The sequence below is a fragment of the Salmo salar genome, chromosome ssa09 (genome assembly GCF_905237065.1).
Source record: "Salmo salar chromosome ssa09, Ssal_v3.1, whole genome shotgun sequence".
NCBI classification, from domain to species: Eukaryota; Metazoa; Chordata; class Actinopteri; order Salmoniformes; family Salmonidae; genus Salmo; species Salmo salar.
In genome coordinates, this window is record NC_059450.1 from 84,128,476 (window position 1) to 84,156,301 (window position 27,826).

At 42.8% G+C, this 27,826-nt stretch overlaps 4 protein-coding genes across 10 annotated transcripts in view; 1 reads left to right on the top strand and 3 right to left on the bottom strand.

The window, feature by feature from the left end:
• The window catches only part of LOC106612094 (vascular endothelial growth factor A), a 29,173-nt gene extending 18,508 nt beyond the window's left edge, over positions 1-10,665 (bottom strand). The window contains exon 1 of one of the 2 annotated variants that reach the window (XM_014212940.2): positions 10,386-10,665. The gene's annotated coding sequence lies outside the window, so the exon portion shown is untranslated. The remainder of the gene's footprint in view (positions 1-10,385) is intronic. The other variant, XM_014212942.2, reaches the window with a different exon arrangement.
• On the top strand, positions 10,354-14,106 carry nudt22 (nudix (nucleoside diphosphate linked moiety X)-type motif 22). Of its 3 annotated transcripts, none has more exons than XM_014212938.2 (7): positions 10,354-10,533; positions 11,665-11,761; positions 11,887-12,628; positions 12,839-12,955; positions 13,125-13,222; positions 13,355-13,448; positions 13,652-14,106. In XM_014212938.2, exons 2-7 carry the CDS (start codon positions 11,676-11,678, stop codon positions 13,766-13,768), a joined length of 1,254 nt encoding a protein of 417 aa, XP_014068413.1. In that variant the 5' UTR covers positions 10,354-10,533; positions 11,665-11,675; the 3' UTR covers positions 13,769-14,106. The 3 variants fall into 3 exon arrangements, with proteins under 3 accessions (XP_014068413.1, XP_014068412.1, XP_014068414.1); XM_014212937.2 differs by lacking the exon at positions 10,354-10,533 and adding an exon at positions 10,904-11,147; XM_014212939.2 differs by lacking the exon at positions 10,354-10,533 and adding an exon at positions 10,904-11,147 and having other exon boundaries at positions 13,375-13,448.
• On the bottom strand, positions 13,578-24,112 carry si:ch211-107m4.1 (heterogeneous nuclear ribonucleoprotein U-like protein 2). 4 transcript variants are annotated; one of them, XM_014212934.2, is made up of 14 exons: positions 23,033-24,112; positions 22,577-22,712; positions 22,372-22,451; positions 22,031-22,276; positions 21,788-21,900; positions 21,338-21,604; positions 20,873-20,995; positions 18,158-18,259; positions 17,729-17,897; positions 17,165-17,485; positions 16,948-17,030; positions 15,844-15,996; positions 14,187-14,259; positions 13,626-13,742 (listed from the first exon to the last, which is right to left on the bottom strand). In XM_014212934.2, exons 1-14 carry the CDS (start codon positions 23,946-23,948, stop codon positions 13,729-13,731), a joined length of 2,796 nt encoding a protein of 931 aa, XP_014068409.1. In that variant the 5' UTR covers positions 23,949-24,112; the 3' UTR covers positions 13,626-13,728. The 4 variants fall into 4 exon arrangements, with proteins under 4 accessions (XP_014068411.1, XP_014068409.1, XP_014068407.1 ...); XM_014212936.2 differs by lacking the exon at positions 15,844-15,996 and having other exon boundaries at positions 13,578-13,742; positions 23,033-24,111; XM_014212932.2 differs by lacking the exon at positions 13,626-13,742 and having other exon boundaries at positions 13,834-14,259; positions 23,033-24,111.
• A 303-nt stretch (positions 24,113-24,415) lies between these two features.
• zgc:153018 (Transmembrane protein 179) lies at positions 24,416-27,492 on the bottom strand. The gene is made up of 4 exons (NM_001173590.1): positions 27,023-27,492; positions 26,612-26,749; positions 26,319-26,397; positions 24,416-25,962 (listed from the first exon to the last, which is right to left on the bottom strand). The coding sequence occupies exons 1-4, from the start codon at positions 27,343-27,345 to the stop codon at positions 25,744-25,746; spliced, it is 759 nt and encodes a 252-aa protein (NP_001167061.1). The 5' UTR covers positions 27,346-27,492; the 3' UTR covers positions 24,416-25,743.
• Between the last annotated feature and the right edge of the window lie 334 nt (positions 27,493-27,826).

A 27,826-nucleotide genomic window follows, 5' to 3' on the forward strand; every position in this document is an offset into this window, starting at 1 on the left:
TTAGTATTGCCAGCCTAATCTCGGGAGATGATAGGCTTGAAGTCATAAACAGTGCTATGCTTCAAGCATTGCAAAGAGCTGCTGGCAAAAGCAGGAAAGTGCTGTTTGAATGAATGCTTACGAGCCTGCTGCTGCCTACCACCGCTCAGTCTATCAAATATCAAATCATATACTTAATTATAATATAATAAACACAGAGAAATATGAGCCTTTGGTCATTAATATTGTCAAATCCCCAAACTATCATTTCGAAAACAAAATGTTTATTCTTTCAGTGAATAAATATTTATCTTACAAAGGAGTGGTTTAATCTAACTACTTAACTAGTTATCTGTACATGGAATTGTATATATTTTTTTTTTTACAATTTTTTCCCTAATCTTTACAGGAAAATGCCACTAATGTAGAAGGAAAAGCTGTGTACATTTGCAAATACTGTGCCAAATCATATGTGAAGAATGAAACAAAGATGCAGAATCATCTGGCCAAGTGCATAAAGTTCCCTCAGCGCTCACAACAAGCAACCTCTGACAAAAGTCCCCCTACCTCTATTTGAGGTGAAAATGATGAATCAGACACCTTATCGATAGCAACAGCTCATGGTCCTCCTGGAATCAGAAGGTTTTCATTGACTCATTGGAGGAACGTAGTCAGAGAAATGCTGATGCATGTGTCATGACGTGGCCCTTTCTGGGTGTAGATCGTGGCCCCCCCCCCACACTCTCTCCGAAACCAGGTTTAGTACCTCAGGGCAAAAATACCGGATAGAAACTACCATGCAGTATTCAGAGAGAGAGAGAGAACAAAGAACTTCACTTGGCCAAACTCCTAAATCCCCAAAATGTGAGAATTAAACATTCTTTCTACTTTTGAGAATGTGGGAATGATCGGTGGACACTTAAGGGACAGTTATGTTGAGTGTGTTTCATTTGGTGATCTCATGAAAACAGAAAATTGTGTATTTCCCAGCTGTAAGGTTTACATCTAAATATTGCGAAACGTATGTGATTAAACATGGAACTATTTGTGAAAATATGTAATGTGATGTTAACCTTCTAAATGAGAGTATGGGTTTTTTATATCAAGATTAACTAGTCAGTGGCCCCGCCCACGTGAGCATAGACATTACGCCGGAATCATGGAACCACCCTTTTCTACTGAAACGTATAAAACCCACTGCTGATGAAATTCACACCAAACCACACAAACCCAGGAGTAAGCTAAGGTTGCAAATGGTTGAATTTCTAAGACCAGAACATGCCGGGTGACGCTGGTGTGTGAAGTGGTTTAAACTACAACTCTACCAAAGGACAAGACTATACCACGTGGAGCATTGGCTACACGGCTGGAAATGGTTCAACTTGAGACTATCGATCCCTACAGAACAAGAGCAAATCTTAAACATTTAATTACTAGTCTGCAGCTAGAAATTACATAAACCTAGGACGAGAATAGACTACCGCCGAAGCATCTATTCGATGAGAACATTTCTGAATGGTACTTTGAAGTATCCATTCTTACCACTTACAACCACAAAAGACTTTGTGACTTCAATGAAAGTTAACCAGAGACTCTGATGAACCCTACAGGACGATTGAGGATTCCAACAGAGAAGACAACAACAACAACAACATACGGGCGTAAATATATATACACATTACAAAGATTCTCGAATGAGCGGCCGTTCATGTGCAAAGGATTAGCATTTCAATTAATATAATTATAGACTGTGTGTAGGGAATCCATGTTGTCTTTCCCGCTCTTTCTCAGTCCACACCCCCTTCCCTTTGTCTGCCAAGCCGTCATATCGGCTTAGCCCACTAGGGACTTTTCCATCATTGTTAGTAACCAATATCTACTATTTGTTTTTATGTATTTCTGTGATTATTTAGTTAGTTAGTAAATAAATAATCAAGCCAATTTGTATATTGCTGATTCATAATTTATGCCAGGGTTTGTGCAGATAATCAAGAATTTTAACGATGTTCAGATGAGACTGATAGAAGGTAAAGAATAATTAATGATTGACTGCTATTGATATAAAAGATCTTAAGATCTTTAAGAGTGGATTCGGAAGATAGCCGCTCTATATAAACTAACGCTTCCGTGGTGCCCCGGATTCCTAATGAGTTAGTTATTGCCTGATTAATTTAATCAAATAATTAAAAGTTAGGTAATCGATTTGAAAATAGAATGTAATTTAATTTAATCACTGTAAAGACATGACAAATGTCTTGCTCGAGCTGTGTACGCAACTGGTTCATCTCTGCTGTGATGCTCACAGGCATTGGAAGAGATTTCTGAATGTTCTTCGCCCAGCATACACCCCTCCAACCAGACATGCTTTATCAACTCATTTTCTGGATACAGAGTTCAAGTGAAGTTCAAGCAAATCATAGAGAAAGCAGACTGTATTGAAATCATCTCTGTTGGGTGGTCAAATGTTCGTGGGCAAGGAATAACTAACTACATCATCTCCACCCCTCAACCAGTATTCTACAAGAGCACAGACAAGGGACAACAGACACACCGATCTCTACATTGCAGATGAGCTGAAGGTAGTCATCAATGACCTTGGACCACCAAAGGTATTTGCACTGGTGACAGACAATGTTGTGAAAATGAAGGCTGCTTGGTCTAAAGCGGAGGAGTCATACCCTCACATCACACCCATTGGCTGTGCTGCTCATACATTGAATCTGCTCCTCAAGGACATCATGGCACTGAAAACAATGGATACACTCTACAAGAGAGGCAAGGAAATGGTTAGGTATGTGAAGGGTCATCAAGTTATAGCAGCAATGTACCTCACCAAGCAAAGTGAGAAGAATAAGAGCACCACATTGAAGCTGCCCAGCAACACCCGTTGGGGTGGTGTTGTCATCATGTTTGACAGTCTCCTGGAGGGGAAGGAGTCTCTCCAAGAAGTGGCTATATCACAGTCTGCCGATATGGACGGCCAAATCAAGAGGATCCTCCTGAATTATGTATTTTGGGAGAGAGTGGTAAGCAGCATGAAACTCCTGAAACCTATAGCAGTAGCCATTGCACGGACTGAGGGAGACAATGCCATCCTGTCTGATGTTCAGACTCTGCTTGCAGATGTAAGAGAAGAAATCCGCACTGCCCTGCCCACTTCACTGTTGCTCCAAGCAGAAGAAACTGCAGTTCTGAAATACATCAAAAAGCGTGAAGACTTCTGCCTGAAGCCCATACATGCCGCAGCATACATGTTGGACCCCAAGTATGCTGGCAAGAGCCTCCTGTCTGGTGCAGAGATCAACAAGGCCTATGGTGTCATCACAGCCATGTCTCGCCACCTTAACCTGGATGAGGGCAAGGTTCTTGGCAGTCTGGCAAATTACACTTCCAACCAAGGGCTTTGGGATGGAGATGCAAGATGGCAGTTGTGTCAACATATCTCATCAGCCTCCTGGTCGTCTTTGTGGATCTGAGGCTCTTTCCCCTGTTGCCTCCATCAAAAGGTTTGTTTGTCTCCATATGATACGGTAAATATATCCAATAGAAAAAACATCTACATTTAAAATGGTATTAATATGAATTTGCATATATTCCTGTCAATTCCCACGGAAAGTTTCCACCTCTGACTATTCGACAAAATGTGCAACCCTAGTGGGGGTGCTTTGCTGGTGACACTGAGGGTGATTTATTTAGAATTCAAGGCACACTTAACCAGCATGGCTACCACAGCATTCTGCAGCAATACGCCATCCCATCTGGTTTGTGCTTAGTGGGACTATCATTTGTTTTTCAACAGGACAATGACCCAACACACCTCCAGGCTGTGTAAGGCCTATTTGACCAAGAAGGAGAGTGATGGAGTGCTGCATCACATGACCTGGCCTCCACAATCACCCGACCTCAATCCAATTGAGATGGTTTGGGATGAGTTGGACCACAGAGTGAAGGAAAAGCAGCCAACAAGTGCTCAGCATATATGGGAACTCCTTCAAGACTGTTGGAAAAGCATTCTAGGTGAAGCTGGTTGTGAGAATGCCAAGAGTGTGCAAAGCTGTCATCAAGGCAAAGGGTGGCTACTTTGAAGAATCAAAAATATATTTTGCTTTGTTTAACACTTTTTGGCTACTACATGATTCCATTTGTGTTATTTCATAGTTTTGATGTCTTCACTATTACTGTACAATGTAGAAAATAGTCAAAATAAAGAAAAACTCTTTAATGAGTAGGTGTGTACAAACTTTTGACTGGTGCTGTATATATACACAGTTGAAGTCGGAAGTTGGAGTCTGAGGTTGGAGTCATTAAAACTAGTTTTTCAACCATTCCACAAATGTCTTGTTAACAAACTATAGTTTTGGCAAGTCGGTTAGGACATCTACTTTGTGCATGACACAAGTCATTTTTCCAACAATTGTTTACAGACAGATTATTTCATTTATAATTCACTGTATCACAATTCCGGTGGCTCAGAAGTTTACATACACTAAGTTGACTGTGTCTTTAAACGGCTTGGAAAATTCCAGAAAACGATGTCATGGCTTTAGAAGCTTCTCATAGGCTAGTTGACATCATTTGATTCAACTGGAGGTGTACCTGTGGATGTATTTCAAGGCCTACCTTCAAACTCAGTGCCTCTTTGCTTGACATCATGGGAAAACCAAAAGAAAATCGCCAAGACCTCAGAAAATAAATTGGAGACCTCCACAAGTCTGGTTCATTCTTGGGAGCAATTTCCAAATGCCTGAAGGTACCATGTTAATCTGTACAAACAATAGTACGCAAGTATAAACACCATGGGACCACGCAGCCGTAATACCGCTCAGGAAGGTGACGCATTCTGTCTCCTAGAGATGAACGTACTTTGGTGCGAAAAGTGCAAATCAATCCCAGAACAACAGCAAAGGACCTTGTGAAGATGCTGGAGGAAACAGGTACAAAAGTATCTATATCCATAGTAAAACAAGTCCTATATCGACATAACCTGAAAGGCCGCTCAGCAAAGAAGAAGCCACTTCTCCAAAACCGCCATAAAAAAGCCAGACTACGGTTTGCAACTGCACATGGGGACAAAGATTGTACTTTTTGGAGAAATGTCCTCTGGTCAATGAAACAAATATAGAACTGTTTGGCCATAATGACCATCGTTATGTTTGGAGGAAAAAGGGGAACGCTTGCAAGCCGAAGAACACCATCCCAACCATGAAGCATAGGGGTGGCAGCATCATGTTGTGGGGGTGCTTTGCTTCAGGAGGTTCTGGTGCACTTCACAAAATAGATGGCTTCATGAGAAAGGAAAATTACGTGGATATGTTGAAGCAACATCTCAAGACATCAGTCAGGAAGTTAAAGCTTGGTCGCAAATGGGTCTTCCAAATGGACAATGACCCCAAGCATACTTCCAAAGTTGTGGAAAAATGGCTTAAGGACAGCAAAGTCAAGGTATTGGAGTGGCCATCACAAAGCCCTGACCTCAATCTTATAGAAAATTTGTGGGCAGAACTTAAAAAGCGTGTGCGGGCAAGGAGGCCTACAAACCTGACTCAGTTACACCAGCTCTGTCAGGAGGAATGGGCCAAAATTCACCCAATTTATTGTGGGAAGCTTGTGGAAGGCTACCCGAAACGTTTGACTCAAGTTAAACTATTTAAAGGCAATGCTATCAAATACTAATTTAGTGTATGTAAACTTCTGACCCACTGGGAATGAGATGAAGGAAATAAAAGCTGAAATAAATCATTCTCTCTACTATTATTCTGACATTTCATATTCTTAAAATAAAGTTGTGATGCTAACTGACCTAAGACAGAATTTTTTTACTCTGATTAAATGTCAGGAATTGTGAAAAACTGGGTTTAAATGTATTTGGCTGTAGGTGTATGTAAACCTCCGACTTCAACTGTATATATTTATTTATTTTTGCACGTTAATTTGGCCTTAATACGTGTCACATTTCAGTTTGCAAACAATGTAAAACATTTTTTTTATAAATCATTGAGTTAATAAAGCCGCACACAAACATGGTCGCTTTTTTGCTTTCTTAAGGCAGCTCGAACGTGCAGGTGTTCCAGCCTAGCTCAGTGCTTTCTGTGGTGGTGGGACAGCCTGCAGAAAATACGGAGCGTAAGGGTTGGTAACGTTCTCTAGTTGCGCTGTGATTGGCTCAGTGTTCTGTCACTCATGGGGACACCACGTCACTGCAAAATCTACGGGGAAAGCTCGAAAATTCAAGCCCCTTGGGTGCTTCCATAGAGTTACATTAGAATTGCCCATCCAAGAAGGCTCAAGGTCATTGGCCACAGATAAAATGACATAAAATGATGTTATATCTACCGTAGCTTTGATTGGACTGATCAAACTTAGCTACCAGGCTAGCAGTCATTATCATGAATCAAATCAACAATCTATTGGCAAATCACTTTCAAACCTTGTCATATGAAGAGAAATTATGAAGAGAAATAGATAAAGGTAAAACACAATACAGATAAAACATATCGGTGCTCATCGGCCATTGGACATAAATATTACACAACAAGTTGGAAATCGCAAATTCAACAGTGAGTGGTTTGGAAGGAATCAGTGGCTAACTGAAAGCATTGCAAAGCAATCACTAGCCTTCTATTCAGTGGAGTGGGTGTGTGGTCCAAGTCTGGGCTTAAGGGTCTCTTTTCCAAGCTTAAAAGGATAAACATTCAACACTGGTCATAATGTCAATCCAGCATGACTTCTGCCGAGTTCAAAACAACTGGAAACTTGAAACTAGGAAATCTCAGACTTCAGTGAACTCAAGACAACTGTGAACTTGAATGGTCATCCAACTCAGAAATCCAAGTCAGAAACTGTCCTCTTTTTAGAGCTCCGACCTGAAGATTCCTGATTCGACCTTATTTTTTTCAGTTCCCAGTTGTCTTGAAAGCGCCATAAATCCAGAGAATGCCAGACTTTGATGACAAAATTTTCCCTTAAGGACTGCCGTGCCACCTTCCTGTTCAAGTGAGCACAGCACAACAAGGTGAGTCCAAAAAATGTATTGTATGCAGCTGCATAAATTATGTAATATGCCAGGGAGATATGTATACTGTAGCTAAGAAAGTAATACTAAGTGTATGTTGTGTAGTAAGCGGTTAGTAGCCTTACCCTAATAATTTGGTCCCTTTTCCACTCCTAACTTAGCCTACTGTTCTGACTTGGTGGTGCACATGTAGCCTATAGCCTGTTTTAGAGAAATGTCATCATTGAATATTGTAAGAGCTTTTATTGTCTGCTTATATGCCCCCTTTATTTATCCTATGGTTCTGACTTGGTGTACAGGGAGAATACTGTAAGAACGGCCCATGTTCTGAATTCTGTTGCTGTACTTTTCAAAAGTGCTGAAAAAATTGTTATATTGACTACGTCCGTCCTAGCTCGCTCATTAATGTATTAATCGAAATTACAGATTGCCTCTTATCCGCTCGTCGTCCCTTATGCCATAATTTGTACATCTCAACTGTCAGTATAAACCACATTTGTTCAAGCAAGTCAGCCATATCAGCAGTTTTTTTTAAAGGCAGTACATTTTTAAAAGGCTGAATTAACCGTTGTCGCTCCAGACAAGGCTCCGCTGATAGCCTGGTGTAGCCGTGGTAAGGATTCACTCCATGGTGCTGAAAAGAAAGATCTGCTGTTGGGACAGCTTTATGTAGGCCCTAACAGTTTGTGGGCACCGTTTGTCACTGCTATAGTGCAATTCATATATTGTTTAGTGTTGTGTCGTCTAGTGTCTTTGGTGGCATGCATCGGGAAAAAAATGGGGGCGTTTTCCCCACCAAGATTTACATGCTAAAATCGCCACTGCTCATTCAACACAGATATATACTGGTAAACATATCGTACAGCCCTGTTAACATAGAGATCCTCACAACACCAAAATATAATATACATGAACACCGTGGGAATGCCATGTTGGAAGAAGGTAGAAAAATACTGTGCAAGAGTGCACTCGTGTGGTTGGACAGAGATGCTGCAATATAAAGCATCATGCAGCAAACCCTAAATCTGTGCTGCTTGAACTGTGCCTTTCCTCCATTTACTAAGTATGTGAAGCTTTTAAATGACAGGCTAGGAGATTGTCGTACCTTTTTTGATTAGTCAAAAAATCCATTATTTGCTCCAGTGAAGCATCAGGTTTTACACCAAGAAGGTTGTAATAGTTTACTGCCACTCTGCAATAAGACACAATGAATGCTAATTAAACAGAAGGACAACACAGTGCTGGGATCACTGGCAAGCTTTTAACAACTGAGGAATCATTGTGTAAGACAAATCAGAAAGGCTAAAACGGATTATTATGTAACTGCTTATTCAGATTGTAATGGGAACCTGGCAAAATTCTGGAAAACTGTCAAATATTTTAAGGGTTCTACTTCCTCCTCTCTGCTACAACAAATTAATTCAGACACTGGCCTTATTACGGGGGAAAAATGCCATCATTGATGCATTTAATCACCATTTTATTTCAGCGGGCTCTCTTTGAAAGAACTTGTAAGCCTATTCACAATGACATTGGGCTGGATGCTGATAGCATAAACTTGCTGAATGAGCACAGAAATTATAGTTGGTACAGCTTTTCTTTCAGGCCATTTACAGAAAAAAAAGACCTGGATCATTTGTGGCCAATAGACAACAAGAGATCCACAGAGGCTGACCAATTGAATCCAGGTCTGCCTATCATTGTTGGCTAAATAACTCACATTTTAACATTGTTATCAGGAAATATTCCAAAAGTATGGAAATCAGCTCTTGTTCTGCCACTCCATAAGGACGGGGATAGTAGTGATCTTAATCATTGTCACCCCATTCCAAGGCTTCTTTGTCTAGCTAAGATTCTTGAAACCTTGGTAAATGAACAACTTTGCTATTTTTTTATCAAAAAAATGTATTTGGAATGTAAACCAATCAGGGTTTTGGCCTGGACATACCACAATTACATCAACCACTTTAGTTGTTCATGATCTTGTCAATGCTTTAGACACTAAAATGAAATGTGCTGTTTTGTTTGTGGACCTGTAAAAAGCTTTTGATACTGTTGATCATGCTATTTTATTGAATAAGTTGTCCTCAATAGGCCTGAGCTCTGACACCTGTTCATGGTTTCATGATTATCTTAGTGACAGAACTCAGGCCATCGTGATTGATGGGGTTAAGTGTAAACTTCTTGAAGTACATAAAGATGTACCACAGGGGTCGATTTTGTGACCTTTTCTCTTCACTACTTATATAAACACCATTGGTCAATCTGTTAAAAATTGTAAACTTAATCTATATGCGGATGATACTATTATGTATGCTACTTCCCCAACTGTTGATCTGGCTGTGTTAAAACTAGTCAGATTTTAGAGCTATGCAGAAATCCCTTGCTGGTTTAAAACTTGTGCTTAGTACAGGCAAAACGAAATGCATGTTGTTTTCAAACTCCCATAAGAATGTTTCAGATGAACTACATGTTCACTCATTAGATGGTTCTCCAATCGAAAGTGTTCCCAGATATAAATAATGAGGCATTTGGATTGATGTGTATTTGACATTTAAAAAACATATATACTGAACAAAAATATAAACACAACATTTAAAGTGTTGGTCACATGTTTCATGAGCTGAAATAAACAATCCCACACATGTTCCATAGGCACAAACACGTATTTCTCTAAAATGTTGTGCACACATTTGTTTACATCCCTGTTAGTGAGCATTTCTCCTATGCCAAGATAATCCATCCACCATACAGGTGTGGAATATCAAGAAGCTGATTAAACAGCATGATCACTACACAGGTGCACCTTGTGCTGGGGTCAATAAAAGACAACTATAAAATGTGTAGTTGTCACAACACAATGCCACAGATGTCTCAAGTTGAGGGAGCTGCAATTAGCATGCTGACTGCAGGAATGTCCACCAGAGCTGTTGGCAGAGAATTGCATGTTCATTTCTGTAACATAAACTGCCTCCAACGTCGTTTTAGGGAATTTGGCAGTACATCCAACCAGCCTCACAACCGCAGACCACGTGTATTGGATCCTGTGGGCGAGCGGTTTGCTGATGTCAACATTGTAAACAGAGTGCCATTTTGAATGCACAAAAATACCGAGACGAGATCCAGAGGCCCATTGTGAGATGCATATCAGTATTCCCAGTCATGAGAAATCCATAGATTAGGGCCTAATGAATGTATTTCAATTTCCTCATTAAATTGTTGCATGTTAAGTTTATATTTTTGTTAAATATTGTAGCGGTGGCTATAAGCTTGCTAGCTAACTCGACTAAAGACACTGAGCTAAGCTTTTGACCTATGTTGTCACGTGACAAAACAAGTATTTGAACAAAAAAAAGCAATGGTGAAATGCAAGGGTAGAGAAGCATAGACGTACCGAAATGTTGTACTTTCTTCTCATCATAACAAGTATACTGGGGATTGTTGCATAAAATTGTCTGGCAGAGTGCTGAGGTGTAATCATTACAACGATTCTGTTGCGTTTACTCCAAACGGAAACTATAGTTTATATTGGACAAATTCAGGTAGGTCCCTCCCCATTTCGTTCCGTTTGCAACTGAAAACAAAATATATGTTCTTAGTGTACAAATTCAGGACGTTAGCGCCCAGTTTCACTCCTTTTCAGACCGTTTATTCCATACTGAACACGACCACACACTACTGCACGTTTTGGGGTTAACACTTCCTTGTCTTTCTATTCTCTACAAGATAATGCATCAAAACTGGATTGTTTTTCTTCTGGCTAATAGCAAAAAATACATACATTTAATGCATTTCAGACACTTTTGAGTTTTTCTTCAACACCCCAAAATAGTATTTTACTCATCAATGCAATCACAGCAGTTTACTTCATGTTCTCACCAACCTCACGCCTCCTCCAATCAGCTGTAGAAGTGGGCGGTGCTGACCTGAGTGTTATGACTCGTCCACTAAATCACTTCCTGGATTTTTAAGACCACATATTTTGTCAGTTACTAGTAGCTTTGCATTTGTCTCTCAGCGACCAATTTTTAAATATGTTTCTGACTTTACCAAACGCTCGAGGCTTTGGTTCAGTCAGCGTCCGTTCCATAAAAGTAATCTATATGTTCGTTAAGGCTTGACTTGTTTATGCTATAGCAGTGGAAGGAAGCTATTGGTAAGGATCAATCTTTCAAACTATAGCCGTGTTTGTTTCATTGATAAATTAGCTTGTCAGAAAAAGGTGCTGGGTTCAAACGGTCAAACGAATTTTAGCGAGAAGCTTGCTACCAGAGCCAGTCTACCTCTGAAATAACCTAGAAGGTCCTTGGACTTAAGGGGTAACGTTAGGCTCCGTAAGAGTACATCTTGGGCTAGTTCAATCAGTTTCTCGCTAAAGTTCGTTTGACCGTTTGGTCCCGGCACTTTGTTACTGACAAGCTAATTTATCAATGACTTATGTTGCTAGAACCGTACCATTATTGGGAATTCATGTTTAGATGGAGTATTTGGCTGTTTTGACTTTGAGAGCCCTTTAAACAGAACATGTAAGGTCCTTAGACTGTAAAGAGTAACGTTAGACTCCTTTAGTTCAATATTGGGCTAGGTAAAACTATCCTTCCTCAATTTGAAAATGATCTTCATTTATTCTACACAAACATGAGAGCTGATTGATATGATTCCGATTTGATCAGGCTTAATCAGAATGGATCCTGAGGTCTCTGTGCTGTTGCACTGCACCGCCTGGGGAGGTCTCCTGGAACCACAAGTGCAGGTGGAGCTTTCTGCCAGGTAAATTCAGAATTCATTACTTTCAATCGATAGACTAGTTCTAACAACCAACTAACTATAAAACCAGTTATCAAACACAATGAATACTGTCCTCTCACTCCATCTCTCTCTCTCTATTCATCAAGGTTTAACCGTCAGACAGACCCAGCACTGGAGAGTCACATAGAGGAGGTGTGGACAGAGAGGGTGACCATGGAGCCATGGCTTTTCAATGGGGCCAAATTCAGGCTGCACTCTTTCAGTCTGGCCTCAACCCAGCACTCTTGTCCACATACACCCCAGCCTCCCTGCTTGAATGGAGGAGGAGACAGAGATGGAAGGCAATGTAGCATTCAGAAGGAGGAAGAGGGCCAACACGAGACAAAGGGGAACGCTGAATCTGGAAGAGCACAGGTGCTCAGACACCAAAGGGATCAAATAGACGGAGTCATAGGTGAACGACAGCATAATGACAAGGATTTGAGTAGCTATAAGCAGAGGGAGGGGAACCTCAGAGACTCGCAAACCACCACCCCAGGGTGCAGAGACCAACATCCTGCTGTGGGAAGCAGTGCAGCAGAAGCTCAACCCTTCCCTCAGAGAGATGTGGGTGGGAAGGGTGAGGGGCCCACTCCTATCCTGACCCTGAGGTTGGGCCTGACCTGCTATAGGGACTTCCTGGGCACCAACTGGTCTCAGAGAGCAAGGAAGCTACGCCAGCGTGCGGAGGTGGAGTATGGTGATCCTCTGGCGCTATTGGCCCAGCCGCTGGGGGTGGGTGGGGTCTTGTGTACGGCTGACAGACAGGTGGTGCTGATCAGGAGGAGCCAGCAAGTGGCAGAGGCAAGGGGGCTGCTGGACATCCCTGGGGGGCACCCTGAACCAAAGGTGAGATGGGAGAAAGGGGGTGAAAGTTAAACCAATACTGTATGAAATGTGGTATTCTATCATCCATACTTGTGAGGTTGGTTGGATTAAGTTATGACACTTATTCAAAACGACTGTTGAACTGCATTCTATTTCCATTGTTTGCCGTACTTATGGCAACTTACTTATGGTATCTAATTACCATTGCTGCCTCCTCCCCCTTTCCCCCAGGCTGTGTTTGAAGGCCTCGATGAGGAGGACAGGATCAGGGTGGAGATGCTGCAGTGGAGGGAGGAGGCTGTGGTCAGAGAGCTGTTCTCTTCTGTGTGCGCTGAGATCAGAGACGAGGTGAGACAAAGAAACATAGCTGCTGGCCATGAGTGGTCAAGGACAGTCTGTTTGTTTATCCCCTTTCTCTCTCTCTCTCTCTCTCTCTCCATCAATCATTTTCTTTCTCCATCTCTTTCATTAAGTTCGTCTTCATTCCTCTCATTACAACCCCACTGTCTGTCTGCAGGTAAATGTTCCTCTGTGTTCTCTGGGTGAGCCGATACTGATGGGCATCGCTCTGAATCACACCAGTGCAGGCAGACCCAGTGCAGAGTTCTACATCAGGTACTCACAAAGGAAATGACATCATAGAAAAGAGCCCTTCATTATCAGGCCCATGTTTGGTAACTGACCACAAAATGATAAGACATTCAGTGTTATACAATTCCTATGTTGTGTTGTGTTGTTTGTCCCCAGTTGTTCACTGACTTCCACAGAAGTTCGAGAGCTTTACTGGCAGGGGGGCATTGAGGCCCAGGAGTCTACAGAAATCGTGTTCTTGAGCCAAACAGTAAGGAGCGCCACAACAGTTACTGTAATCTGTGCATAAAGAAAATGTAATGTCTAAGAACACAGCAAAACAAAGCATATGGAAAGTTCATAATTGAAACATAGATACTGAACAATGTCATACAAATAGTTTAAACAGTTTATTACACATTAATAACACCTTATGTGTAATGAATCTCTGAACGTGTGCCTTGTGATTTGAAGGAGGTGCTACAGCTAGACCAGAGCACCCCCCTGTGGTCGGAGTTGTGTCCTTCAGCCAAGGGTGCAGTGCTGCTCTATCAACTAGTGCTGCCTGACCGAGAAAACAAAAGCAATTGATCAAACTCCAGCTACTGCACCGGATAAAATTTCCAGATGATGAAATTAATACAATAGACATTTTCTTCAATGAAAAAGCAGCGATTTAATGTTGTTGTTGCTTTAAGAGACAATACTGTTGTACAAAGTTCGAGCCCCCTGCTATGAAAATGTCTAAGGAAACATTCCCTGAATATAAAGTTCCAGCAGTATTACAGAAAAAGATAACTCCATACAAACATTGCTTGATGTTTGACACTTAGGCACCTGGTGGCGGCACAATATTTCCCAACTTTGCATAAAAATGCTGTAAGATAATGTAAGAAATATAACATGTATAATAAATCTTTATAAAACCACCTGCTGATTTTGCTAATCTCTTTAGATGTTTAACAGTAACCATGGTAATGGTAACTATCGTAAGCGTAGTTCCTGTTACCATAGTAGCCCTGGTCTTGGTAAACCTGATTCTTGTTGCCGTAATAGTCCTGGTCTTGGTAACTCTGATTCCACTGAACAGAGAGGGGGAGAGAGAGAATAGAATGCATCATTCATACGGTTCAACAGAGACCTTGACTGTGAGACTTTTAACATGTGAGACTGTCTATGGTGCTGCAGGATCTGACTGCACTTCCTCTCAGAGCTCTGTACACAGGTATGCTCTCTATCCTCTACCCTGTCTATAGCATTTACCTGTTTTGCACACACACACTGGTACCAGGGTCTCAGAAAAATGTGGTGCAGGACATTTGACCGGCAGCATTTTCATTTACTGGACATTTGAGAAATTTACCGGACCCATATGCATTGGATGTGCGAAACCTGATGAGGGCGTCCACCCACGGTGCTCAGAATAAAATAAATCACATTTAGATTATGGTAATTCATTTTAACAGAACATGAAACTCGAGGATGCAACGTGCTCCTTACGGAATTCCGATGCAGAATTTAAAGATGTTAGAATAACTGTCCACATGTACTTTTCCTCAGCCAAGAAGACAAGTAAGGAACAGCAACATCACTAGCCTGTCAATCTACTATCCCCCATAGTAGAAAAGTTGACCTATTCTATTGGTCAGTTTGTCAAGAAAGAACTAGCCTATTCTAAACAGACTCTGGGACAGTTGTGGGATGACAGATCCCAAATTCATACAACCAGTAGGCCTAGGATACATCCAAAACAACGTTAAAAAGCAAGGAGTCTGATGCAACAGCTTAGAATGATTACCTTAAAATGTTGATCAACTATTATTTCAAGGCAGTAGGCTACGCGTGAATGTTCGTACCATACTGCAATTTAACGGGGAAAAAACTTTAAAAGCCACTGCACAGGCGAGCTGTTTCATGAGATCGAGATGGAAATTATCTTGTCTATTGGAAATGTAGGAATAGTTGAGATAAAGATGCAACAACTAGCATGGGTTGCTAATATGACTAGGATTGGGCCTTTAGCTACTTGACAATGAAATACATTTAAAAAACAACAAAACATCCGCTAAATAGGCTACTGTTTTCAATGGCATATGGAAGTCTTTATATTTTGGCTAAGCTACTTTGAAGCAAGGTAAGACATGCCTCATAATGTAAAATGTTCAGGTTTCAAACAGTTAAGTATATGTTTTCAAAATACATACTGCCTCCAGCTCATTGCAAAGTGTTGTGAAGCCTGCCAAATTGCCTATGCACTTGAATGGAGAATGGGAAGCGCATTTCAATTACCAGTTGAGAAATTAAAATAGTAGCTCTTTTTAATCTTGGCCATCAAAACAGTTTTCAACACGCAATTGCATTTAGAATTGTTGCACAATGATTGAGCTTATAAAAGCACTTTTCACTCCAGCAGCAATAAACAAGGTGTTTGGTGAGCTGTAGCAGCAGCTCTCATGTTCCATTGACAGGTATTTCAATCAATCAATAGGCTAAAATACATTTTCGCAATGGGATTTGTTTTCTTCTCCTGGACAATTGGCCGGGGACATTTTTATTTATCGTCTTTTTTTTTTACTTTTCTTGTTGCCAAATGCCGGCTATTACCGCTAATGGAAACCCTGACAGGTACCCAATGTGCATGCCTGTTTGTGTGTGTGAACCACTACCTGTCTGTAGCATGCTTCCTGTCTGTAGCATTCTTCCTGTCTGTAGCATTCTAGCTGTTTGTTGTAGTTTAGCTGTCTGTTGTACTCCCTGTATGCTTCATGGTTAAAGTCATTGCTGCGGTACTGGTAGTTCGCTCCATTGAACGGTTCATCCTGCCAGATAAATATCACAGAAATGTGTCGCCTAGGCTCTAGGTCCTATAACCCCTGCCTCTATATCCTATAGCCCTGCCTCTAGATCCTATACCCCTGCCTCTAGATTATCCTGTAGATGATATACCCCTGCCTCTAGATCCTATAGCCCTGCCTCTAGATCCTATACCCCTGCCTCTAGATTATCCTCTAGATCATATACCCCTGCCTCTAGATTATCCTCTAGATTATATACCCCTGCCTCTAGGTCATCTGCCTCTAGATTATCCTCTAGATTATATACCCCTGCCTCTAGATTATCCCCTAGATTATGTACCCCTGCTTCTAGGTTATATACCACTGTCTCTAGATTATATACACCTGCCTCTAGATTATCTTCTAGGTCATATACCCCTGCCTCTAGATCATATACCCCTGCCTCTGGATCATATACCCCTGCCTCTGGGTCATATACCCCTGCCTCTGGGTCATATACCCCTGCCTCTGGGTCATATACCCCTGCCTCTGGGTCATATACCCCTGCCTCTGGGTCATATACCCCTGCCTCTGGGTCATACACCCCTGCCTCTGGGTCATACACCCCTGCCTCTAGGTCATACACCCCTGCCTCTAGGTCATACACCCCTGCCTCTAGATCATACACCCCTGCCTCTAGGTCATATACCCCTGCCTCTAGGTCATATACCCCTGCCTCTAGGTCATATACCCCTGCCTCTAGATCATATACCCCTGCCTCTAGATCATACACCCCTGCAGCATGGTTTCCAATCTGCTATATCAGCAACTCTCTACTATATCATTCCAGTCTTTTTCTGTCCTATCCAATTAACTAATAATTTTAAATCAATAAAAAAATCCCCAAAATGTATGAATTAATAAGGCGGAATATAAGGAAACCATGTAAAGGTGAAGTATGTTTATCAGAGGTTGATTGGATAGACGAGGACTCACATATCTGAGCTGCTGTGGTGTCCAGTACTGCTGATGACCATACGGGTATGGCTGCTCCTGGTTGAACCATGTGTGGTCCCAACCTACAGACAAACAATGTTATTACTATAACCATAAGAACCCCAAAGTGTGACATTACCAGACCAAACATATTAAGGAATAATTACACAGTAATAGCGGCACTCCATTTTTCCCCCCATCAATCATTCTCCCTGACCTCTCAAGTCACCAGCCGCCACTGGATTGTACCCCCTGTCCATCCGGCCCTTGATGAGCGGTTTAGGGGGGTTATAGTCTTGCGTGGCCATCCTTCTAAATCTGGTCTTGTTAAGGTGATAAGACTGAAGTCCGAGGCTATGGGGGTTATTATATCGGACGCGGGGTTTCTTCCGTTGTTTGGGGGCGGAGGGGACAGGGGGGAGCAGGCTTTTCGCCTCTTTTTTGTACCCCTCCAAGAGAGCCTGTGCCTCTTCTCTGGCTAGCTCCACAAACAGCACCTTCTCCAGCAGGTCCCCCTGCTCTGGCAGAGTGCAGCTCACTGCGGAGGAGAGGACATCAACGCAGCATCAAAAGCAACCATACCTTCAGTTAGGTTCTTCTTTCACTGTGTAGGCTTGCACAGTATGTTACTCCATTAAACTTCATCTGTGTGAAAACTATGCAATTATACAACTCATATGCTGCTACTCCATAGACGTTTTTGAATTGTGTGAATGCTTACGAAATTATACTTAAAAAGGTTATTGCTCATTGGTTATCTTCTGTATTGTATTTCCCTGACCTTTGACCTTGTGGAGATCCGTTTCAGGGATCTTGTCCCCCTCCTCCTCCTGTTGCTCCTGCAGACGCCTCTTCCACTCCTCTTTAGATGGGAACACCACCACCGCCCTCCGCCTGAAACCCGCGAACCACAGCAGCCTCTGGCGCTGAGCTGAGGGGTGGACGTTGGGCTGGGGACGAAGAACAATACATTATTGTCCAATTGTCTTTACAGAGAACTCCAATTCATATTTTTTGCTTGGTGGTATGCAGGAGGAGGAGAGGCAACAAAGAGAGGAGCCGCAGGAGAGAAAGATTGTCTAAACTATCACCTTTAATTATAAACAGATTTCATTCCTAGCCTATCAGTTAATATACCCTCCCTCTTTCAGGGAGCTAGCCAATCAGCAGACGCTGCCTCCCCTGGTTGTTCTATCAAATAGCTAGCTACCTGGTCCAGGATGTAGTTGCGTGGAGTCTGAGCCGCCACCTTGATCAGCTCACTGAGACACTGAGAGGCCTGCTGCAGCCTGCTCTCTCTACGACCCTGCCCCTGTGGAGAGGAACACACAGGTACAGCTAACAACATACACACACACACCTTTGGAATTGATATAATCAATAAATTAATAAAACTATGAATAGTGTTAGTGTTATAATGGTGTTATAGTGTTATAAGTGTTATAGTGGTGTTATAATGGTGTTAGTGTTATAATGGTGTTATACAAAACACCCTGTGGTGTACTGCACTAGCATCGAATAGCCCCCGCGATTTGCAACTTTTCAGGGAAATCAGGAACCAACACACACAGTCAGTTTGGAAAGCTAGCCTTTTCAAACAGAAATTTGAATCCTGCAGCACTAATTCCAAAAAGTTTTGGGACACTGTAAAGTCCATGGAGAATAAGAGCACCTCCTCCCAGCTGCCCACTGCACTGAGGCTAGGAAACAATGTCACCACCGATAAATCCACGATAATCGAGAATTTCAATAAGCATTTCTCTACGGCTGGCTATGCTATCCACCTGGCTCCCCCTACCCCGGCCAACAGCTCTGCACTCCCCGCAGCAACTGGCCCAAGCCCCCCCGCTTCTCCTTCACCCAAATCCAGACAGCTGATGTTCTGAAAGAGCTGCAAAATCTGGATCCCTACAAATCAGCAGGGCTAGACAATTTGGACCCTCTCTTCCTAAAATTATCCACCGCCATTGTTCAACCCCTATTACTAGCCTGTTCAACCTCTCTTTCGTATCGTCTGAGATTCCTAAAGATTGGAAAGCGGCCGCGGTCATCCCCCTCTTCAAAGGGGGGAGACACTCTAGACTAACTGTTATAGACCTATATCTATCCTACCCTGCCTTTCTAAAGTCTTCGAAAGCTAAGTGAATAAACAGATCACCGACCATTCCGAATCCCACCGTACCATCTCCGCTATGCAATCTGGTATCAGAGCTGGTCACGGGTGCACCTCAGCCACGCTCAAGGTCCTAAACGATATCATAGCCGCCATCGATAAAAGACAGTATTGTGCAGCCGTCTTCATCGACCTGGCCAAGGCTTTCGACTCTGTTCGACCATATTCTTATCGGCAGACTCAACAGCCTTGGTTTCTCTAATGATTGCCTCGCCTGGTTCACTAACTACTTCTCTGATAGAGTTTAGTGTGTCAAATCAGAGGGCCTGTTGTCCAGACCTCTGGCAGTCTCTATGGGGGTGCCACAGGGTTCAATTCTCGGGCCGACTCTTTTCTCTGTAAATATAAATGATGTTGCTCTTGCTGCTGGTGATTCTCTGATCCACCTCTACGCAGACAACAACATTCTGTATACTTCTGGCCCTTCTTTGGACACTTTGTTAACAAACCTCCAAACGAGCTTCAACGCCATACACCACTCCTTCCGTGGCCTCCAACTGCTCGTAAATGCTAGTAAAACTAAATGCATGCTCTGCAACCGATCGCTGCCCGCACGACTAGCATCACTACTCTGGACGCTTCTGACTTAGAATATGTGGACAACTACAAATACTTCGCTGTCTGGCTAGACTGTAAACTCTCCTTCCAGACTCACATCAAACATCTCCAACAAAATAGCCTCCAACACTCTACTCAGCAAATTGGATGCAGTCTATCACAGTGCCATCCGTTTTGTCACCAAAGACCCATATACTACCCACCACTGTGACCTGTATGCTCTCGTTGGCTGGTCCTTGCTACATATTCGTCACCAAACCCACTGGCTCCAGGTCATCTATAAGTCTTAAAGGTAAAGCACCGCCTTATCTCAGCTTACTGGTCACATTAGCAACACCCACCCGTAGCACGCTCTCCAGCAGGTATATTTCACTGGTCATCCCCAAAGCCAACACCTCCCTTGTCCGCTTTTCCTTCCAGTTCTCTGCTGCCAATGACTGGAACGAATTGCAAAAATCACTGAAGTTGGAGACTTATATCTCCCTCACTAACTTTAAGCATCAGCTATCTGAGCAGCTTACCGATCGCTGCAGCTGTACATAGCCCATCTGTAAATAGCCCATCCAACCAACTACCTACGTCATCCCCATATTTGTTTTTCTGCTCTTTTGCACACCAGTATTTCTACTTGCACATCCTCATCTGCACATATCACTCCAGTGTAAATTGCTAAATTGTAATTACTTCGCCACAATTGGCCTATTTATTGCCTTACCTCCTTACTTCATTTGCACACACTGTATACAGATTTTTGTATTGTGTTATTGACTGTACGTTTGTTTGTCCCATGTGTAACTCTGTGTTGTTGTTTTTGTCGCACTGCTTTGCTTTATCTTAGCCAGGTCGCAGTTGTAAATGAGAACTTGTTCTCAACTGGCCTACCTGGTTAAATAAAGGTGAAATAAAAAAAATTATAATTATAATGGCGTTATAATGGTGGTATAGTGTTATAATGGTGTTATAATGGTGGTATAGTGTTATAATGGTGGTATATTAGTGTTATGGTGTTATAATGGTGGTATATTAGTGTTATGGTGTTATAATACTGGTATAGTGTTATAATGGTGTTATAATGGTGTTATAATGGTGGTATAGTGTTATAATGGTGGTATATTAGTGTTATGGTGTTATAATGGTGTTATGGGGTTATAATGGTGTTGTAATAGTGAGTAGTTGTGTGTCTGGTGGTCTGACCTTCATGCAGGGTAGGAGGCCTGCGGTGCCCAGCAGGGTGTATCTCTTCTCTGGGTATTGCTTCATGTGAGCCCTGGCCCAGTGGGTCTTACCTGCCCCTGGCAGACCCACCATCATCAACACCTGAGAAGGAGGGAGAGGGGAGAGAGGTAGAGCGAGGAGGGAGAGGGGTAGAGCGAGGAGGGGTAGAACAAGGAGGGAGAGGGGTAGAGAGGAGAGGGGTGGAGAATAAGGAGAGGGGTAGAGAGAGGAGGGAGAGGGGTAGAGAGGAGAGGGGTGGAGAATAAGGAGAGGGGTAGAGAGAGGAGAGGGAATAAGGAGAGGGGTAGAGAGAGGAGGGAGAATAAGGAGAGGGGTAGAGAGAGGAGGGAGAGGGGTAGAGAATGAATAACGTGCACACAGGCCAGAGGATAGAGTTCATGTTAGTGCTGGCAGCCATTGCTCTGTTCTGTTCTGCTCTCTCACCTCACACTGCAGTTTGGAGGTTGGTGGGGTTGGGGCACTGAGCCTTTGTCCAGCAGGCAGGGAGGAGAGGGGGGTGTACCCTGCAGGGCTGGGGTACCAGGGGGGAGAGGTGGGGTCCAAGTTGAGGGTGATAGAGGTGTTTTTGCAGAGGACGTGGGGGTACAGCACAGAACCGCAGAGAGCAGACGGACTCAGGTGGAACGCCATTCCCATATGGCGACCGTTCTTATGGAAGGAGAGCTCAACTCCTTCCTCCTTAGAGAAAGACTATGGATGGAAAGATTCAGGGAGACAGGAACAAACCCATAAACACAAAGCGAGGCAGGGATTACTTCAATAGTAAGGTTTGTATTTTTTAGATTCGGACTGTTATCATTAAAATGGCATTTCAACATGTACTGCATTCAAGAAAGTGAGTGAGGTGTAAAAACAACAACTAGTGTCACTCACAGCATAACAGCCAATGACATCGCCCTCTGAAAAGGGCTCTCCAAACTCCTCCTCTTTCCCAGCCGTCACTTTTCTGCCCCTAGCGTCGTAACCGAAAGACAAGTCCTCATCACCTGAATGAGGGAACGAGAGAGAAATCAGCACAAATTATACAGAAACATTTCATTCATAAGACTCAATGAAGTACCTCTGTTAAACCATGGGGCATTTATAACCACAACTTTCCCAAAGTTCAGTCCTTACCGAGCATCAGGGTGGAGTTCCAACGCTCCACTGACCAGCCCAGTCTCAGACCATGGTGCTCAGGGTCCTCAGGGTCCAGTGATGGGGACACCAGCTTTTTCTCAAACATAGCCTCGAAGCCCACCCTCCCCTGGTGAGTTCCGTGTGTCAGTCTGCACCCAGACCACAGGAGAGGGCAGCGCTCCCAGAACCTTGGCTGGCCGCTGCAGCCGTCCCGGCCGATCTCAAAGTGCAAGTCACCGCCGTCTGTGGAGATTAGAGAGGATGCCCAACTGACCATTAACACAACACTGGTCAACCAGGACAATGAGAGAGAGGTGATCCCTCATAATTAAACTCACAGGAGTCTAGTCTGACCCGCCCTTCGTCTTCCTCGGCATCAACACCATTACTCTCAGGCTGAGGCGGTGGGGATTTGGCCCTGTGTGGAGAGAGAGTTTGGTCATGTTTAAAGACACTGTCTGATGGGTAGGGGATCATTTGCCCAGGCTCACTCAGAAAACCCTGCAGAGCTTGAGTCATGGGGGAAAGGTACTGGATGTATACCTGTTGTACTGGATCTCCTCCTTGAATTCGTAGTAGGCCCTGCCTCTGGTCATCTCACCGTGAGCAGGCCTCTTTACCCCACGCTTCTCCCCTCCACCTCCAGCCCTATTTTCCTTGTCTTTGTCCATGTGAAATACTGCAACGAGAGTGGGGGAGGAGGGGAGTATGATTGATTGATTACTCTAAAAGTGTAGGCCAATGTACAACATTGGTTATAAACCTGTAACATATGGATACCAGGGTTGGGGTCAACTCCATTTCAATTCCAGTCAATTCAGGAAGTACACTAGAATTCCAATTCTCTTCAATGCTTTTCAATTAGGATTTGTTTTTTGTTTTTAATTGGAGTTTGCTTCACTTTTTGAATTGACTGTAAATAAAATGGAATTGACCCCAACCCTGATGGATACAATAAAAATAATCATGATATTATTCAGTGTGTCATATCATATCTACCCGTGTCCTGGCTGGTCTGGTCACTGGTCACAGATCCCAGGCTGAGGCTGGATGCAGTGCTGCTCCCTCTCTGGGCCACCATGGAAAGACTGTCCTCCTCCTCAACTCTGTTCTCCACAGCTGATCCTGCATGATCTTCTTTAGACTGCCCAACAACCAACATACTTGTGTCTTGATACAGGATGTCTGTCAGTGATATCTGTGATGTAGTAAATGTGTTTTGAATGGGCCTGGTGCTCATGCTTGTTGTGTTTAGTTGTTGGTTTGATGTCGTTTTATCCTCCTCTGCTTCCTGTGTGGCAGTCCGTTTGGAGACTCCACGTGCATGTTCCTCCTCACCCTGTTGTTCTTGAGCGCTCTCTTCTTGGGTGACATGTTTCTGTTGCTCTACTTGTTGATTTAACGAGGTCTGCTCCATCAACCCTTCTTTGTCTGCCGTGGTTTCTGCACACGGACTCATGGTCAAAGTGCTGATTACACACACGTCTTCCAATTGACTTGTTGACGTGTTATCAAGTTTGGCTGCTGAAATTGCAGGTGCCTCCGTGTCTACACCGGTAGGAGAACAATCAGCTCTAGGTCTCACCATCATCTCTGAACTTGCGGCGCCTGCAACGTCCCCATCGTGTCCAGTGGCTTTCGCCTCCTCGCCCGGTAGAGGGACTTCTCTCTCCATCGCTAACACTGTGGATGCTCTGGGTGAATCGTCATCTTGTGGCTTCGGCTCTTCTCCAAGACCAGGGCCTCCCTTGTCTTGTCCAAGATCGCTTGATTCTGGAGCTTGCAATTCAGCTTCGAATGCGGACATCAAACGCCCAACAAGTTCTGCCTTGAGTCCTTTGATGTCCAGTGCTCGTTCTTTGAGCATGGCTCGTAGTTCGGCCACTTTTAGCTTTTTGACTTCTGACAGTTTCATTTTCCACTGAAATGTGCGTTGCTTTTATCAAGTTTAAAAAGTTACTTTACCTCATGAGCTTCCAAATGACTGTTCTGCAGTAAAAAACATGTAAAAACTTTAGCAAAAGAAAGCAACTGCTCGAACCAAAACACACCCAGAGACTGCTGTACTGTAAAGTTCGATATACGGTTCTACTCTCTGATTGGTCCATCGGGAAAATAACCCCGCCTTGATATCCAAGCCCTACCAGCTATTGGTGTAAATTGGGGCCGCCCATATACACGTTTCATTCCACTAGACTGGGTTGACCAATCACGCTTCCTTTATTCGCCAAATAAGCGCAGATCTAGGATCAGCCGAAGTTGCTCAACCAATTCAAATGTTTCTCTACGAATGATCTAGAAACAAACAAAACTGATCTAAAATCAGCACTGCTAGCCCAGCGCAATGTCAACAAGTTATTAACATAGTAACGACACCCAAAATGAAACGCTTTTTTTTTTTATTCATCGGAAGATATTTTTTGATTTACACAAACAAGATGCTAAATAAAAACATGAACATAAATAACCAGTATAAAACATCAATATTGCCAGTAATACTCCAAAATGCAATAGATTATAAACAGTCTATTTCTTTTCCGGTTTCTTTCTCCGCGGTCTGTGTGTCACCACGACTACTTAGGTCAGGGTTCAGGGTTTGAAGGTCAAGACACTTTGGATGACGTGTTTTTCCGAGTGTATTATGTCTCTATCCTATACCTCCCTAAACCTTCTTGGCTCAGCCTAGTTCACACATATACTTGCTCTGATACTACTATCATCAAAGCAATATATTTGTGAAAAATCTGGAGGCTTCAAATGCCTTGAAAGCAGCTGCATCTACACAAATAGCATCATACGACAACCGTCACTAGAGGAAGAGAGTAATTCTGCGACACAATAAAACATGAATGTGTCTTGCTCACACAGTGATCCTATTTGAATATAGTGTCTCTCTTTCAAAAAATACTATATGCTTCTTGCTTCTCAATGAAAGCGCCTCAGTACAAATGTTCATTTACTCAAACAATGAGTTACTTTTGCCTTGAGAGCTATTGCACACAACATGCAAATGGTACATTTGCCAATTTTGGAACTGTTGGATATAACAGACATACATATTGAACAAACACTTTTAGGTCATGTTTTGTTGAATCAGACAACCCTGTAAAATAATAACTTAGAATTTATATATAACTAATTTGGCACAGGTCAATCAGTCAGTCAGCTACCTTGTTATTTACATTTACATTTACATTGTTATGAAGTTAGTGAGCTATGCACTGATGAATGTCACTTATATCATACTGATTGTGATCACATATTAAACCATATGTCTAAGACTCTAAGGTAAGACGGTACTAGTTAAACATCTAATTAATAAATGCAATAACATTACTTAATTTATTCATTTTTTGGTTACCGTACGTTCAATTAATCCCCATTGGTCTGAAAAATAATTGGTAGATGACAATTTGCGGTTGGAGGTTGAACCCTGTTACATAAGAGGATACAGTAAGTGGTGAATGGTGGTGGTAATGAGATTTAGCAGAACAAAGGTCTTGGGGTTCAATAAAAACACTGGGTGTTGGTAATGACGGGTTATGAGGGATGGAACTCATAAAAATTCTAATGGGTTTAAACATGGGTTCAATCAAACTATAAACTGTAGTCCAGTCTCTTGAATCAATACATTCTCAGCTTCTTTGTTTCATACAGAGTTCCACCCCTCATAACGTGTAGCTGCGTGGAGTTCCATTGGCATTAGGGGTTTAGACAAAGATGATGCTGGGCGCTGTTGATAGGGGTTGTGAGGGTGAGCCCCGATCTGATCCTGATGAGCCTGAGGAGGAGGAAGAGTGACCGAGGAGATGCTCCTTCTCCCTGGGCAGGCAGGGCCCGCTGATGTGCTCGCTGTGGGAGTGGTAGAGACGCATGAAGGACAGGATGGAGTGGGTCAGCCACAATGCTGTCACACTCCACAGAGCAACCTGGAGAGAGCGAAAAAGATTATTATCAGTTAAAGTATATATTATAAGTATTATTGAATAGAGAAACAAAAAGAGAAAGAGAGTTATTACACAATAATAATAATAATAATAACACAAATAATAATAATAACAACAATGATAATAATAACAGCAACAATAATAATAACAGCAATAATAAGAAGAAGAAGAAGAAGAAGAGGGTGTAGGGGGAATAGAGAGAGCACAGAGAGGGAGAGCAAAACTGAAACTAAATCACAAGTACACTGACTCACTCATGTTAATGCAAAGCAGAAGATTTCTATTTTGAGCAGGGAAAGCCCACTGGCATGAGATATGTTCTATGGAGGACTACATACCTCTGCCAGAGTGAGCTCAGTGTAGAAGGAGGACGTCTCTACATCTAGGTACATGGGGACGGACTGGGATTCTGCACAGCTGCACGCCAACAGACAGAGACAATTTACTGTCAATACTTGACATGGCAACAGTCAAACCCCTGCAGCTTGACCCTCACACTCGCTGCAATGTATGCAACACACCGGTCGATGCACAGTACTAGGGCACAGAGTTTTTCCTGACCAAATGACCTGGCCTGCAAGACCCTAAAGTACGACCTGTTGATATGTATGCCTCAGTATATGAACATTACCTGTAGGGTCTGGTGTTGTCGTCTGTGACAGTGTTGCACCAGGAGGCCAGCCCCAGGGAGAGGGTGACACTAGCCCCTCCAGATAGGAACAACACACACAGGCTCAGGATCAGGGTCAGGAAGGCAGAGAACAAGGTGCTGGAAAATAAACATAGTAATAACATTGGTGACTGTGAACTACTGAAAACATTGTAATTTGACATAAACTGTTATAACTATGTAATAGCAGTTACCCATGACATATAGGACTAACAATGCATTGCACTATTTGATATTTCCTAATGGTCATTATTATTATTATTACCAGGCTATTTATGTCATTTATGTTTCCATTTGTATCGTTATTTATATATAGGCCTACTTGATGTACTATTGATTAACTATTTCAAAGCCCATGGAAAGTCTACTCACTCGTCAAGCCGTCCGTGGAGATAGAAGATGCTTCGCCAGCCCTGCGCAGCACCATACAGCACCGTGAAAACACCGACAAAAGTTGCGAACTGGCATGCAGCCGGTGGACCCCATTGCTGTACCACCAAGTGTGAAATCTCACCCTGTTCCACAGAAATGTCGGTTCGATTGTCCGTCCTCCAAGAACCAGTGGTGAAAAGCGCACAACGCCCTTTGAAAGCTGAGCCGTTTAGCGCCAGCGGGACAACCACCATCAACCCGGCCAGTACTGATAGGGTGTGAGCTGCGCAGTGAGCCACCAACAGTCGTCGATCAAGCTCCATATCCTAAGTCCAAAAGATCGATTAAAACGAACTAAATACAGGATATCTTCAGGCAGTACCGTCCCGTTTATTCGGTATTATCTTGAATTATTAAACTACCATGTGTCAAATTTCTGAAAGAAAACCGGATATTTAAAGAACAGCCTGCACGCAAACTGCCATTACAACACTCCCTTCTCCTTACAAATATGCCAGTGACGCACTTGCATACGACACATATTGGAGCTTTGGACACATTTCCTAGATAAGAGATGCCGTGAATTGCTGTCAAAACGTTATCATTTTGCAAATTTATTATTTGACTCAATCAATTGAGTGGTACTTTTTAATCATGGTACTTTTTAATCAATCATTATATATATATATATATATATATATAGCGACAAATATGTGTTTTTGAGTTATGCAAGATGCATGGGGCAGAATGTACGCCAGGGTCGAAAAGGGGTACAAAGCCGACCCCCACCTCTTGTCATTTAAA

Excerpts from the sequence above, each read along its gene's own strand:
- nudt22 (XM_014212938.2), top strand. The coding sequence starts at position 11,676 with ATGGATCCTGAGGTCTCTGTGCTGTTGCACTGCACCGCCTGGGGAGGT. Across the intron at positions 12,629-12,838 it reads GGGGGCACCCTGAACCAAAG|GCTGTGTTTGAAGGCCTCGA; the intron begins GTGAGATGGGAG and ends CCTTTCCCCCAG. Across the intron at positions 13,449-13,651 it reads TCGTGTTCTTGAGCCAAACA|GAGGTGCTACAGCTAGACCA; the intron begins GTAAGGAGCGCC and ends TGTGATTTGAAG.
- si:ch211-107m4.1 (XM_014212932.2), bottom strand. The coding sequence starts at position 23,948 with ATGAAACTGTCAGAAGTCAAAAAGCTAAAAGTGGCCGAACTACGAGCC. Across the intron at positions 21,901-22,030 it reads GAACTCCACCCTGATGCTCG|GTGATGAGGACTTGTCTTTC; the intron begins GTAAGGACTGAA and ends TCCCTCATTCAG. Across the intron at positions 21,605-21,787 it reads ATGTCATTGGCTGTTATGCT|TCTTTCTCTAAGGAGGAAGG; the intron begins GTGAGTGACACT and ends TTCCATCCATAG.
- zgc:153018 (NM_001173590.1), bottom strand. The coding sequence starts at position 27,345 with ATGGAGCTTGATCGACGACTGTTGGTGGCTCACTGCGCAGCTCACACC. Across the intron at positions 26,750-27,022 it reads CTCCACGGACGGCTTGACGA|CACCTTGTTCTCTGCCTTCC; the intron begins GTGAGTAGACTT and ends TTTATTTTCCAG. Across the intron at positions 25,963-26,318 it reads CTGAGCTCACTCTGGCAGAG|GTTGCTCTGTGGAGTGTGAC; the intron begins GTATGTAGTCCT and ends CGCTCTCTCCAG.